The sequence below is a fragment of the Rhipicephalus sanguineus genome, chromosome 10, assembly GCF_013339695.2.
Source record: "Rhipicephalus sanguineus isolate Rsan-2018 chromosome 10, BIME_Rsan_1.4, whole genome shotgun sequence".
Taxonomy (NCBI): Eukaryota; Metazoa; Arthropoda; class Arachnida; order Ixodida; family Ixodidae; genus Rhipicephalus; species Rhipicephalus sanguineus.
In genome coordinates this window covers 58,357,691-58,369,424 of record NC_051185.1, presented here as the reverse complement: position 1 = coordinate 58,369,424, position 11,734 = coordinate 58,357,691, and the positions used below count along the sequence as shown (strand labels likewise).

Genomic DNA, 11,734 nt, shown 5'->3' with positions numbered 1-11,734 from the left:
GCAGCGGCCGTAGCGGGCGCAACGTAAGCGCCGAGATCTAGCGTGCGCATCTCTCTTAGGTTCAGCACATGCGCAGTCTCGCTCTCTCTTACCCGTTGCGTGCGCAAGGCCGTTGCGCGCACTAAACTAAAACTCTCTATTTTTAGTGGACCAGAAGTGAGTAGTGGGGTTTGCCCAATTTCTGTGGTACAGACATTTTTGACTGCGAACAATGAACACGCCTCTGCCACATGAAGCTTCGCCTCTGCCACATGGGACAGATCGAACCATGCAGAGCCCAATAGGTGCCCGGAATTGCAAATAATTTGGAGTGTAACCCGTGACCTTGGCCATTATGTTGGCCACTGCCCATATTTACAGCTACCACATGTTTTTGATCCTCACTCCAGCAAACGTCTGCTACGCTGCTACTTGTCCACCACTGAACGACCTGGAGCAAATACCAAAATATACCCTGCTCCAACGTGACCCCCCCGGAAGTGTGGAGAGCAGGAAGTTTCAGTGAAGTTTACAACACCATGTCATTATCCCTTTAAACATGATATCGTTAATTCTTTGAATGTTTATTTAACTATGGAGGCCCTTGTGTACATTTTCTGATTAACACAATGGTCCTGGAAGTGCAATATTTTGCCGAGTTGTTACTGTGCATCTCAGGATAAACAAAGTGCAGCAAAATAACCATCCTACGGTGCAGCATCCCTGCAAGAAATGTGTGTGAGAACTATCCTGCAGTACACTGCGACACTGAGGTCTCTGTCCATAACTCTCGCTCAAGCAAGGCTTCATGGGCAGGGCCAGGTAAAACAAAGACCACAAAGCCTCACAGCCCCTATGGTCCTTGCATGAACGCTGTTTATGTGTAAATTTCAGTACCAGACATTAATAGTTCAAGGATTAATATGTTCATCTTTTGATGCACAGTTCTGTCAAGACCCAGTACAGAGTTGACATCTGTTCCAGGCTGGTCTCGGCTCTGTGATGCTAAAAGGACTGTATGGTTTACTTTGTTTGGTCTTCCAGGCAAGTTTAAGCTCTGCAATATGCCTGGTGTTGGAATCACCCAGAATAGTGCACAGAGCTTGAGACATTCTCAACGTCCTCACCAAGGGTGTCGCCATGTTTTGATGTTTTTTCTGGTCGTTCAAAAGGGACAATAGATGGATTTCGTTTGCCTTTAGCATTCACTCCCAGTCCTTCCCATACCCTAGCCTCCTGGAGCTTATGAGATGCATTTTCTCACACTGACAATTATAAAAGCAGTAAGATGCACTACTGCAATGGCTATTTAGACTGAGTTCACTCATAAAATACCCAAATGTGAAAGCATTATATGCCCCATAAAGCGGAAAATACAGCATCCATCCAGAATCCATACGACGTGACTACTAAAGGACTCATGTGACCAAGTGATAAGGTTAAGTGGAATTTCAGGCGCCTAATTATAAATTTGAGTTGACTCATGTTCATACCTACCTAGCCAGCATTGACTCAAAATTTTGGTGGCCAATCCCCAAAATCGACTTTGCCCAATTTGAAGACTGAGCTGTGTGTTCTTTGTCCTGATTTTTCTGGCACTACGTTTCGACATGAACCTGCTCAGGTCCCCCTACTCATGGAGGAGGAAGACACGCGTGTTGTGTTAGCATCTTGTAGCAGGCATCTGCTGCTCCTTTCTCGTTCCCCTAAGATCCATGTAGCCATTGAGTGACCTCTATATTCTTGGATCAATTTACGAAAAAATTCCTCCTGTATTTCAGAAAGCCAGTTCGCCTTGTCTTAGGGTGATTAAGCCTTGCCCGTCTTTTGGTAACGAGAAGAGTTGTCAACACGTGTTTCTTGCCTCCGTGAAACAGAACTCCTGACACAACCTTGTCCGGGCCGGTACAATGTTGCTTTGTTTTTGTCGAATAGGATGTGCATTCTGGCACTTCAGTCACATTGGAAAACACCACTGCCAGTGCCTATAGCACTGCATGGTCTGGACACACGTGTTATGTGAGGGTCGTGTGGTGGCCCAGGGCCCTTCAAGAGTCCAAACTTGCTCGTTTTTCCTTCCTTCCTTCCTTCCAATGAGACGATGCACTAAGAGTTTCTTTGGTTGATAAGATCAAGGAAGGAAACTGCTTAGGTGTAAAGATGTGGTTCTGTATCAGATTTCAATTTCTGCATCCTAGACATTCTTGCGACTTCTCTCAAAGCCACGGACTCGCCACCACCAATGAGAGTCGTTCACATAATCGGCAGACTTCATGAATGAGTGAATGAAGCGTTACACACTCGTTGCTGGGCTCTTGCATACAAACGGCTTTAGAACAATGGCGGGTGTTAGTGTGGTTCGGTCAGTAACTTGATGTTGCTGCCGTGTCTACACTGCTGGCAGAGCAACCTAGGTGAAAGGCTGCCAGCAGTTTCTTCCCACTGGCTGCCTGCGACCACGTTAATTTGTCTGTCAGTACATCTCCGCGGGGCCTGCCGTCAGCTGCTTTTGTTGTATGTTGGTGTGTCCATGTAGTACATGTGTAGTATACTACACATGTACTACATGTACATGTACGTGTGTGTAGGTAGTGGCGCCCAACATGAATGTGTGGTTTTTTTTTCAGCTCGCTGCCGCCTGCCTATGTCCGAAATCAATGTTTCATCAAGCAGTGTAACCCGTAATGATGGATCAACTAGCTAACCAGTCTCCACAAATCCTCAGTGACCTGTTCACTTCTCAAGTCGACCAGCACCCTACAATTGCAGATGTTAATTTCAATGTTGGTCACAAGTTCTCGACATTCGCCAAGCTGGAGGTGATGACTGCACAATACTCAGCTACCAATCACGTCTAGCTATGGTAATGGCGCACGGGCCATTGAAGCTGCCGGCCCCTCTCCCCCCAATAATAATATCTGGGGTTTAACGTTCCAAAACCACGACATGGTTATGAGGGACGCCTTAGTGGAGGGCTCCGGAAATTTCGACCACTTGGGGTTATTTAACGTGCACCTAAATCTAAGTACACGGGCCTCAAACATTTTCGCCTCCATCGAATTTGCAGCCGCCGCGGCCGAGATTCGATCCCGCGACCTTCGGGTCAGTAGTCGTCTCCTCCTCTCCCCACCCCCCTGCCCCACGTGCGCGCACACCTATGCTCTTACGTACGGGTCAGTCAAATTCTGCTGCATTCGAGGAGGAAAGAAATTCACTACAGAAAGTCATAGTTAAGATTCCAGTACCATCGCTGATCGAAGGCTCGTGATCTGACCCTGCGGTGCAGTGCTACACTCAAGGCCTTCTTTCTCGCGGAACCAAAGCGTCGGATTAGGTACACACCTTCACTTGAGGTGTTTAAAGATGTCCTTGGCGGCGCAGTGGTCGACGCAGTGTAAGAAGTCGAACAGCTCTTCCGTACAAGTCTCGAGAGTCTGAGACCGGCTGTTGACGCGGTCGTTGCATTCCTGCAGCTTCTCCCCGAGGCCGGCGCACTTGCTCTCGGCGCGGCACTTTTCCCGAAGGGTGTCCAGGGGGTCGACCAGCTCTTCTTCCTCGTCGGCAGCCTTCACGACGGGCTTCACTTTATCCATGCTGACCACACAGCAGACACGAGGAAGGTGACCCACACAACCGCGGTGAAGAGACCGGAAAAAGGAACCTATGAGATCGATCTTAGTCACGTGACTACAAGAACCAGATGTTCTTTTTTAAAAAGGAGGCAGAACACCTATGTTTTACGCATAATAACAAATTTCAGCTCATTTAAAAAGGCCGCTAAAGTTTGAACACGAGCTTCAGTTTTGCTAATTGACTACGTACGTTCGTACTTTCGGCAACACGCACAAGCAACGGCGTTATTGCTGATATCACCTGGCAACCATGGATAGTAAAAACGAAAATGAAAACAGAAATATACAAAAAAACAGCGTGAGCGGTGTGCCTGGTGTGCCGCTGCTTTCACTTTCATTCAAAGAACCGACTTTAGTTGCGACTGTCGGTGATAACGAGTTTATAACGTTCCAGGGACTCAAGTGCGTCGCCGGACGAACTCTCGAAGTCGTTATTTGAGGTGTGCGTGGGAACTCCGGTCGGTAGTGCTGCGAGATCGTTGCAAAAAAAGCGCGGAATATCAAACTCATGGATGTCGTTCGGTCGACGCGTATTGTGCGCAAGGAGGTTTCGATCCTCCTTGGTTGTGCCAGCGTTTGAAAAATGTGTTAATGAGTTTCAACACTGCGAAGCAAACGTTTGCACGCTTCACTTGGTTATGGTGCTTGCAGGACCGTACAGTTCCCCTGCCATCAGTTTCTTTTATAACACTGTGTACATTTTCTGGTGGTGCTGATATGTTTTCTTTCTTGTACCAAGTGCCGAAAGTGATGGAGAGCAGAGATCACCATTGCATATGGCACATGTATAGAAGGGGGGAGGGGTCGAATGTTTTCAGGACGCTATCCTATGTATTCCTATGGCAGTGTAGCCCGCGAACTTTTGACCATTCCTGTACGGTTACTGTTTTGACCATTAACCATCTGACCAGGCACACCTGAAGCCGTACCAGTGTCAACACTGTGTGCACGTATTTTCACACCCAAGCAACCTTTAACCATGCACTGACTCATCAGTATTGGCAGTCGTTCATCTGCCTCAATAGCTGTCCTTAATTTAAAGCACAAGATCAACTGCACAGAGTTTTGTAAAATGATCTTCATAAATTTGTGCTGATCTGACAAATTTTACATCAGTGAAAGTGAAGCAGTGTAAGCAAGTTCACTCACTTTTTTGGAGAACTACTAATTGCTGCCTCACAGCTTCACCAGAACTTTTAGGAGTTGAGCACGAAAGAAGGCACAGGCAAAAGGAAGATTATACACACACTGGCACAGTGTGTGTACATTCATATCAGTGCTAGTGTGTTTGTACAATCCTTGTTTTCTCCCTGTGTTCTTTCACGCTCAACCCTTAAAAGTATGACAAATCAACAAGCCTGCATCGCTACCCTCATTCACCAGAACGTAGCAGCAATGCATTCAAGTGAGGTCAGGGTTGGGTTTTCTGTACAAGTGCTCCACACAGTGCGCAACATAGTTGGCTGCAGCTGCACAAATTCCAAGCGATCTCTTGTCTAGAGGCATAATAATACAACGCGAGGAGTAAAAATTAAGCACTGATTTAAAAAAAAACCTTCGTGTAGGTTGTTTTCCATGTGTTTCAGACATATGAGAGATAACCATCATCTTATGGTCATCAATCATTAAACTTCAAAGCAAGTTCTTGGCCCCAACACAGTATGCATTTACGTTTCGACATCGACCTCACTGCCTCACAGAAAATGTTGCAGAACTCTCCTTAACAGCATTGCTTGTAAATGAAGGTACCTAATGCTGTTTACATAAATCTCTTGTTAGCATAAGTGCTTTGATGCGAACTGGTACAATACTTGTTCCGGCCTTATATGTTCATCCACACTAAAAGGCGCACTAAACGGTATATCGATCTGCTGTATTTAACTAGCTTGTTATTATAGGAGGCTAGGCCACTATTACTGTGAGAGAAGGCTCAATAAGTCCGAACAAATGCACAAATAAGACCAGTGGTGGCGCCGCGTTGAAGTTGCCATACCAGCCAACCAGGATGTTGTGAATATTGTGAGTGTCTGCATATGTCATAGCACTGTCTTAATTCACTCGAGTGGTAATGTCACGAGTATATTGAGAAGTGGATCTTGACAAGTTACATCTTGATATCTTGAGAAGTGGTATTCAGACAAGAATAACTTTATAATGAAAACCAACAGACAATGAACTGAACAAGCGGTCACTTGCAGGCTGCAGATAATGAAGTCAAGGAAGGCATAGGAGATGTTATTTGTAGTCTTTTAACTGCATTGTAGTATTTATGATATAAATGTGAAGAAATTAAAGTGGACGAAAAGACAAATTGCCTCTGGCAGGGACCACACCTGCAACCTTCAGATAATGCATCCAATGCTCTACCAATTGAGCTACAGCAGCAGTCGTCTTCCCGTCTACTTTATCGGCTATTTCTGTGCATATAAACCTCGGAGTGCTAGTGAGCGCAGCTTGTAGCCATGACGGCGAGTGTAGGATACTATTTTTTTGCCAGCTGGCGTCGCCTAGCATGCGATCTTTTTTTTAACGAGCGGACAGGTGACCAATAAGCCCTCGCATACTACCTGAAGGCATCGAGGGTGCCGGAACAAGACCCTCACTACGAATAAACGAAAGAAGAAAATTTTCCTTCTTTCAGTCATTCAGTCAAAAAGTCATTTTCGGAAAGACAGTTGACTTATGGAAATTTGTGTTCAGAAAGCAATAGGTACAAGGTCTTATATGAATTAAGTCCGGAATGATTGAATGAGTGTGTTGTAAATAGAAGGGTCATATTACAGTGATAAGTGTGCCTTTAATACGAATACATTTATCAGTATGAAGAAAAAGTTTGTGCGGATGTGCTGTTAATATTGATGCTGGCTCTGACAGTAGTTTTTGTGCTGTTACAGATGTAATCATCGCTCCTACTGATTGTCCAAGACCACTGCTTCTGACTTCACCAGATATCCATCACACAAGCTTCTTCATAGAAAGCATCTGCTTGTTTGCTCTGTCTTATGATGCAGCAGTTTGAGTTATTGAGATTTAACATTGTGACAGTGACGTAACCATGCTTACCATCCTCATAATCGAACGTAACCATCCTCATAATCGAACACAGGGCTATTCTTATTTTGTACTCTTGTTCATTTCTTGTGTCTTCATGTTTATGTAAGTTGATGCTTTTACGGTTGTTCATGGTATGCTGTGATGTTTAAAACATGCATAGTTTGTAGTGTAACACATACAAGGTACTTTGATCGCTTAGGCGAATGAGTGTCATTTGCTAAGCCTGGCCTCTATTTGCACCTGTTGTACGCATTCAAGATAATGAGTTATGTATAATGGTGTAGTATAATATCTACTCATGTACGTGATAGTGTGACAGAATGATTACGCGGTGAATAAGTTACTTTCAGCGCTCGATAGATGTATTTGCTTTCATTACAGCAATAGAAAATCAATTAATAGAAAATATTTGCAATGTGCCAATAGAGAGAAAAATGCAGTGTGTTATGTGCAGAAATATGGCTATTCTCTCCACCACTAGACACCATGACGCCACTATAAAGTCTGTATGCGTATGAAAATTTTTCTTTTTCACGTGTTTCTTTCACTGGTATTTTATTTCATATGCTTCATGCATTCAAGTATCAATTGATGCTTTTGTTCTGCTGCATGTACAGATAGTTCCATGTAAAAAATCTAGTCATTTACTTGATGGGTTAGCACAGTGGTACATATGCAAAATAATTTTCCTGTTTAGACATGCAGTATCAACTGCATGCCAAATTCAACCTCTGTGTATCAGTTAGCAGGAATTCACATGTATTGAGTATAACCAGTTAAGTACAGAGGAATGGATAATTAGGTAATAGTACACTTACTATGAAAGGGATAATTGACAACCACCCATTTATAGCACGAAGCCGCACAAGACGCAGTAACATTACACGTATTGCTACTGCAGGGGTGTAGCCAGAAATTTTTTTCGGGGGGGGGGGGCACCTCCTTGATCTGAAGTGGGGGTCGGGCAGGCAAATGTGATGGAGTGTCATTTTGAGCTCTGTATGCAATGGCAAAAAAAGTTGGGGGAGGGGGGCACGTGCTCGGTGTGCCCCCCCTGGTTACGCCACTGTGCTACTGTGTCGGTCCCCTATTGGAGCTACAGAAACGTGGTTTTAGTAGTCGTAGGCGACCATGTATGCCAGTCGCTTTTTATTGTTGTATCCAGCACTCCCCTTTCATCACATGTGTAATGTGTCACCTTCCTGTCCTCCCTGTGATCTTGCAGGTTCCTCACAGTTGACGTTGTCCCTAGAGGAGGACCTTGATTCACTTATGTCCATGGGTGGCCCGCTTCACACCTGTCAGAAGTGCTCATACGTGAGCAGATGGAAGACCAACATGACAAGACACCTTCGCACACACTCGGGCGAGCGCCCTTTCCAGTGCCACCTGTGTCCGGCCACATTTATTTCCAGTTGCACCCTCAACCGGCATCTGCTAAGCCATACGGGAGAACGTCCCTTTTCATGTGTCCACTGCAATGTGTCCTTTTCACGGAAGGACAACCTCAACAAACACATGTGCTGTCATTCAAAGAACACATAAAGGTCAGGAGCTCATAGTTTTTTGTAATTTTTTTTTTATCACAGCATGTGGTGTCACACTGCTCCTAGACGATTTTTTTTTTTTTTTGTCATTGGATTGATTGACTTCTAACAGCAGAGCTGTTTAAGCTTGGGGTTTGCCCAGCATCGAATGCAAAAACTCACCGGGTATGTGCCAAGAAGCTCCTAGCATAGCATAGCCGCGAATAGTATAGTATAGCAAGGGGGTCGGGTAGGGAAATGACGGCGAGGAGTGATGTGAAGGAAAGGAGGAGGGGAGATGGTAAAGCATGGCATAGCCTTGTATAGTATAGCTTAGCAAGGGGATGGGAAAGAGAAGTGAGGGTGAGGAGGAAAGTATGAGAGAAAGGAGGAAGTGAGAGGGTAAACCATAGCATAACCATGCGCAGTATAGCATAGCAAGGGGTGGGAAAGAGAAGTGAGTGAGGAGGAGTGATGTTAGGGTTAGTAGGAGGGAAAGGGGGAGAGGATAGATGATTGGTGTAGTGTGCGGTTGTCCTATCCATCCTTTCTTATGCGGCGGTTGTGTCAGTACCATGTGGTGATCTTCAGAGCTTTATATTTGCAATCGACGTGAAATAACGCTTAATTGCTAGTGCGCCTCTTTCCTGTGAACGCCTTGTATTTTCTATCGCCGTGGTTATGACTCTTGAAGAGCAACATGTCTATAAGGAAAGATGAAGGCAACAGCAATGAAAGTGTCAACAGTGCCGGTGGGCACCTCAGGGCAACAGCAAACAATAAATGAAGTAAAATAAAAAGGTCCTACCCACGAAACACAAAACCTCCATAAAACGTTTTATAGAGGTTTTAAACGTTTTAAAGACGTTTTATAAAGGTTATGTGTTTCATGGGTAGGGCCTTCATATGTTGATATGATGGCTAATATTGCCCCTGGCAAAATGTCTTCTCAGAAATGCATTCATGTTGAGAGGAGAAGCCGACTTTAACGGGATGGGTATGAGCCTGGTGTTTGTAAGCTAGCTTTCCCTTACCGTGTGTGGCAGTGAAGCTTACTTATAACCTTGATGGTGGTGTCGTCGCTGTGTCACGGTAGAATCTGCACAGTGATTTGAATGTTGATGGGTACATTCACAGCCTGGCCAATCTGGCCTTCGTCGTGTCACCTCTGTTCGTGTGCTAAGCAGCTTCGCTGGTCATACACCTTCCCAGAGTGGAATAGCTCACAGGTTTTTAGATCAAAAGATGAAAAATTTTGCGTGGATGTGTTATTAGTGTTTGTGCTGGTTCTGACCGTGACCTAGCTCTGCTGTGTTACAGATGCATCCATGCCTCCTACCAAAGTTCCAAGAGCTTGTGCTGTTCAGGGTTTTCCAGGAATCCAGCTTCTTTTCAAAAAACATCCATTTGCTTGCATTTTTGCAGGACACCAGCAGCTTCATCTATTATCGATGTACCATTGTCATAGTCAAGTGATTATATATACTGTACTGACAGCCACCAACACCTTTTATTGCCCGGAACTAATGTAATGCAGATCTGCGCGCTGCTCTGTCATTTCACTACAGTCATAAAAGATAAGGTATTTATTTATTGTAGCGACTGGTATTTAATCACCAGGATAAAGAAAGAAGGTACTGCTATGTGCTTACCAGAGAACATACTCCATTCATAGAAATGTGCAGGAAGAAATTGTGCCATTCTTCAGATCAGTTCAATAGCTTGTGCGAGTTAGTGGCATAAAACTACAAAGGTGAATGAGTTACTTTCATTATACTTTGTAGTGTCATTTCACTCTTGCTCAGGTGCTGTAAAAATATGTAAAATATTTATGATTTACATTACATTAGAGACAATGCTCTCATGCTAGAAAGTATGGCTGCACACTTCTTTATCAGAAAATGTTAACATAAGTTAACCTTTTTAAATGGTATATTTATGATTTATTTTTTAGTGTGATGTCTTTTGTTCAGTTTATTTTATATTAATTTATTTCATTGTAATTTCTTTTGTATATGCTTTGTGTGGTTTAACATCACCAGATGCTTGTGATGCACTGTGTAGACATTTTTACAAAAAGAATTTGTATATGTACTTGGCTGAATTGGTTAGTATGAAATGCAGCAACACTTTCACAAATTAATTTGACAGCTTAGTCATAGAACAAAATCTACATCCCAAATCTGGCCTCTGTGTATTGCCAGCAGGTGTTTGTTATTAAATATTAACTACCGAGTGATAGTGAATTAGTAATGAAGGCTTGCTGCTGTTCACGTTCATTTGACACAGATAGTACACACATGGTACACAGATGGTATACATATGGCACACATATGGTCTTTAGTCTCTTTACCAAATGTCCACGACTTCTTTAAACGTGACCGCCATGCGTATACAGGTGCGAGGTTATCATTAAAAATTGCCATCTATATCTATCAGTTTTCTTATCTTTCTGGCCTTTATTAAATCTAAAACTGTAAATTGGATACAATCAAATTGGTCATAACCCACCAATTAAGTTCAATTTTCAATGCTTTCCGTATGCAAAATATTCTGCAGGTGTTGGCTTTTTATTGAAGAAATTACACTAATTTTTGAACTTGCCTTTGTCACGGCAGCCTTGATAAAAACAAGTCCACTTGTCAAAACATTGACTCGAGCGACATTTTCTGTTCAAGGATTTTTCACCACTGCAAGCCTCCAACTTCCACTGAACTTGTCTCGTCAAGAAAAGAAACTAGTTTAATAACAGAAGCCTATTATTTGAATTGACTAGTTCTTTGTTTATAAAGGTTTCTGTGTGTGTTATGCGTGAATAAACCAAGAGTGAAGGCACATTGGTATGGAAGACAGAGTTGGAATTAAACATTCCAAGTCTGGCATAACATATTATGCAGTGATAAAACAAATAAGGGACACCCATATACCTCGGGCCATAGCCAATTAAAAGGAAGAACCATGAAGTAAATGCACAGCATCCATGTGTTGTGTAAATGTGGGAATAAATGCATCAATCAATAAAGAAATGACAGAGAACAGAAACCAGCAAGTGCTTTACATTCCAGTTAACTGTGCTTTCACAACCCCGACTAGATTGACTTGATTCTAGGCAGAGACATGTTTCGCTAAAACTCATTGGAATGCTTGTGTGAAAGAGATTTATTAACATTCTTCAAGAAGAAAGTATTTCAAGCTCTCATATAGAGAACTCGTTAATGCAATCTGCAAAGCAATGCACAATCTACGTGCTATAATGTTGCCAACAGTGATAGAGAGAACTGTGGCAGGTATACCAAGTGGCAGCATGATTTCAGGCAGAATGTGCCACGGTAGCTGCAGAACCAAGTTTGGCTTAGACTGTGGTCCTTGCTGCGGCATTCACTGAAAGTGAATAGGCAGCTTGCAGAGGCTTTGTGGGCATGCACTTGAAATCTCTCAAGCTACTGAACTGCTTGAACAGAATTTCTGAAGCTGTAAAAGTCCTGGCCACGCCTACGTGAGAAGCCCAGTTAGGCGTTAACGTTATGTAGGAGTATTTTATAC

The 11,734-nt window shown here is 43.5% G+C and overlaps 1 protein-coding gene and 1 long non-coding RNA gene across 2 annotated transcripts; one reads left to right on the top strand and one right to left on the bottom strand.

The window, feature by feature from the left end:
* Positions 1-3,320: 3,320 nt before the first annotated feature.
* Positions 3,321-3,648, bottom strand: LOC125760219 (cytochrome b-c1 complex subunit 6, mitochondrial-like). The gene has a single exon (XM_049420012.1). It carries the CDS (start codon positions 3,570-3,572, stop codon positions 3,324-3,326), a length of 249 nt encoding a protein of 82 aa, XP_049275969.1. The 5' UTR covers positions 3,573-3,648; the 3' UTR covers positions 3,321-3,323.
* A 296-nt stretch (positions 3,649-3,944) lies between these two features.
* Positions 3,945-11,273, top strand: LOC119371942 (uncharacterized). The gene is made up of 3 exons (XR_005179356.2): positions 3,945-4,053; positions 7,891-8,212; positions 9,512-11,273. It is a non-coding gene; the product is annotated as an uncharacterized LOC119371942 (long non-coding RNA).
* Positions 11,274-11,734: the final 461 nt, after the last annotated feature.

Excerpts from the sequence above, each read along its gene's own strand:
- LOC125760219 (XM_049420012.1), bottom strand. The coding sequence starts at position 3,572 with ATGGATAAAGTGAAGCCCGTCGTGAAGGCTGCCGACGAGGAAGAAGAG.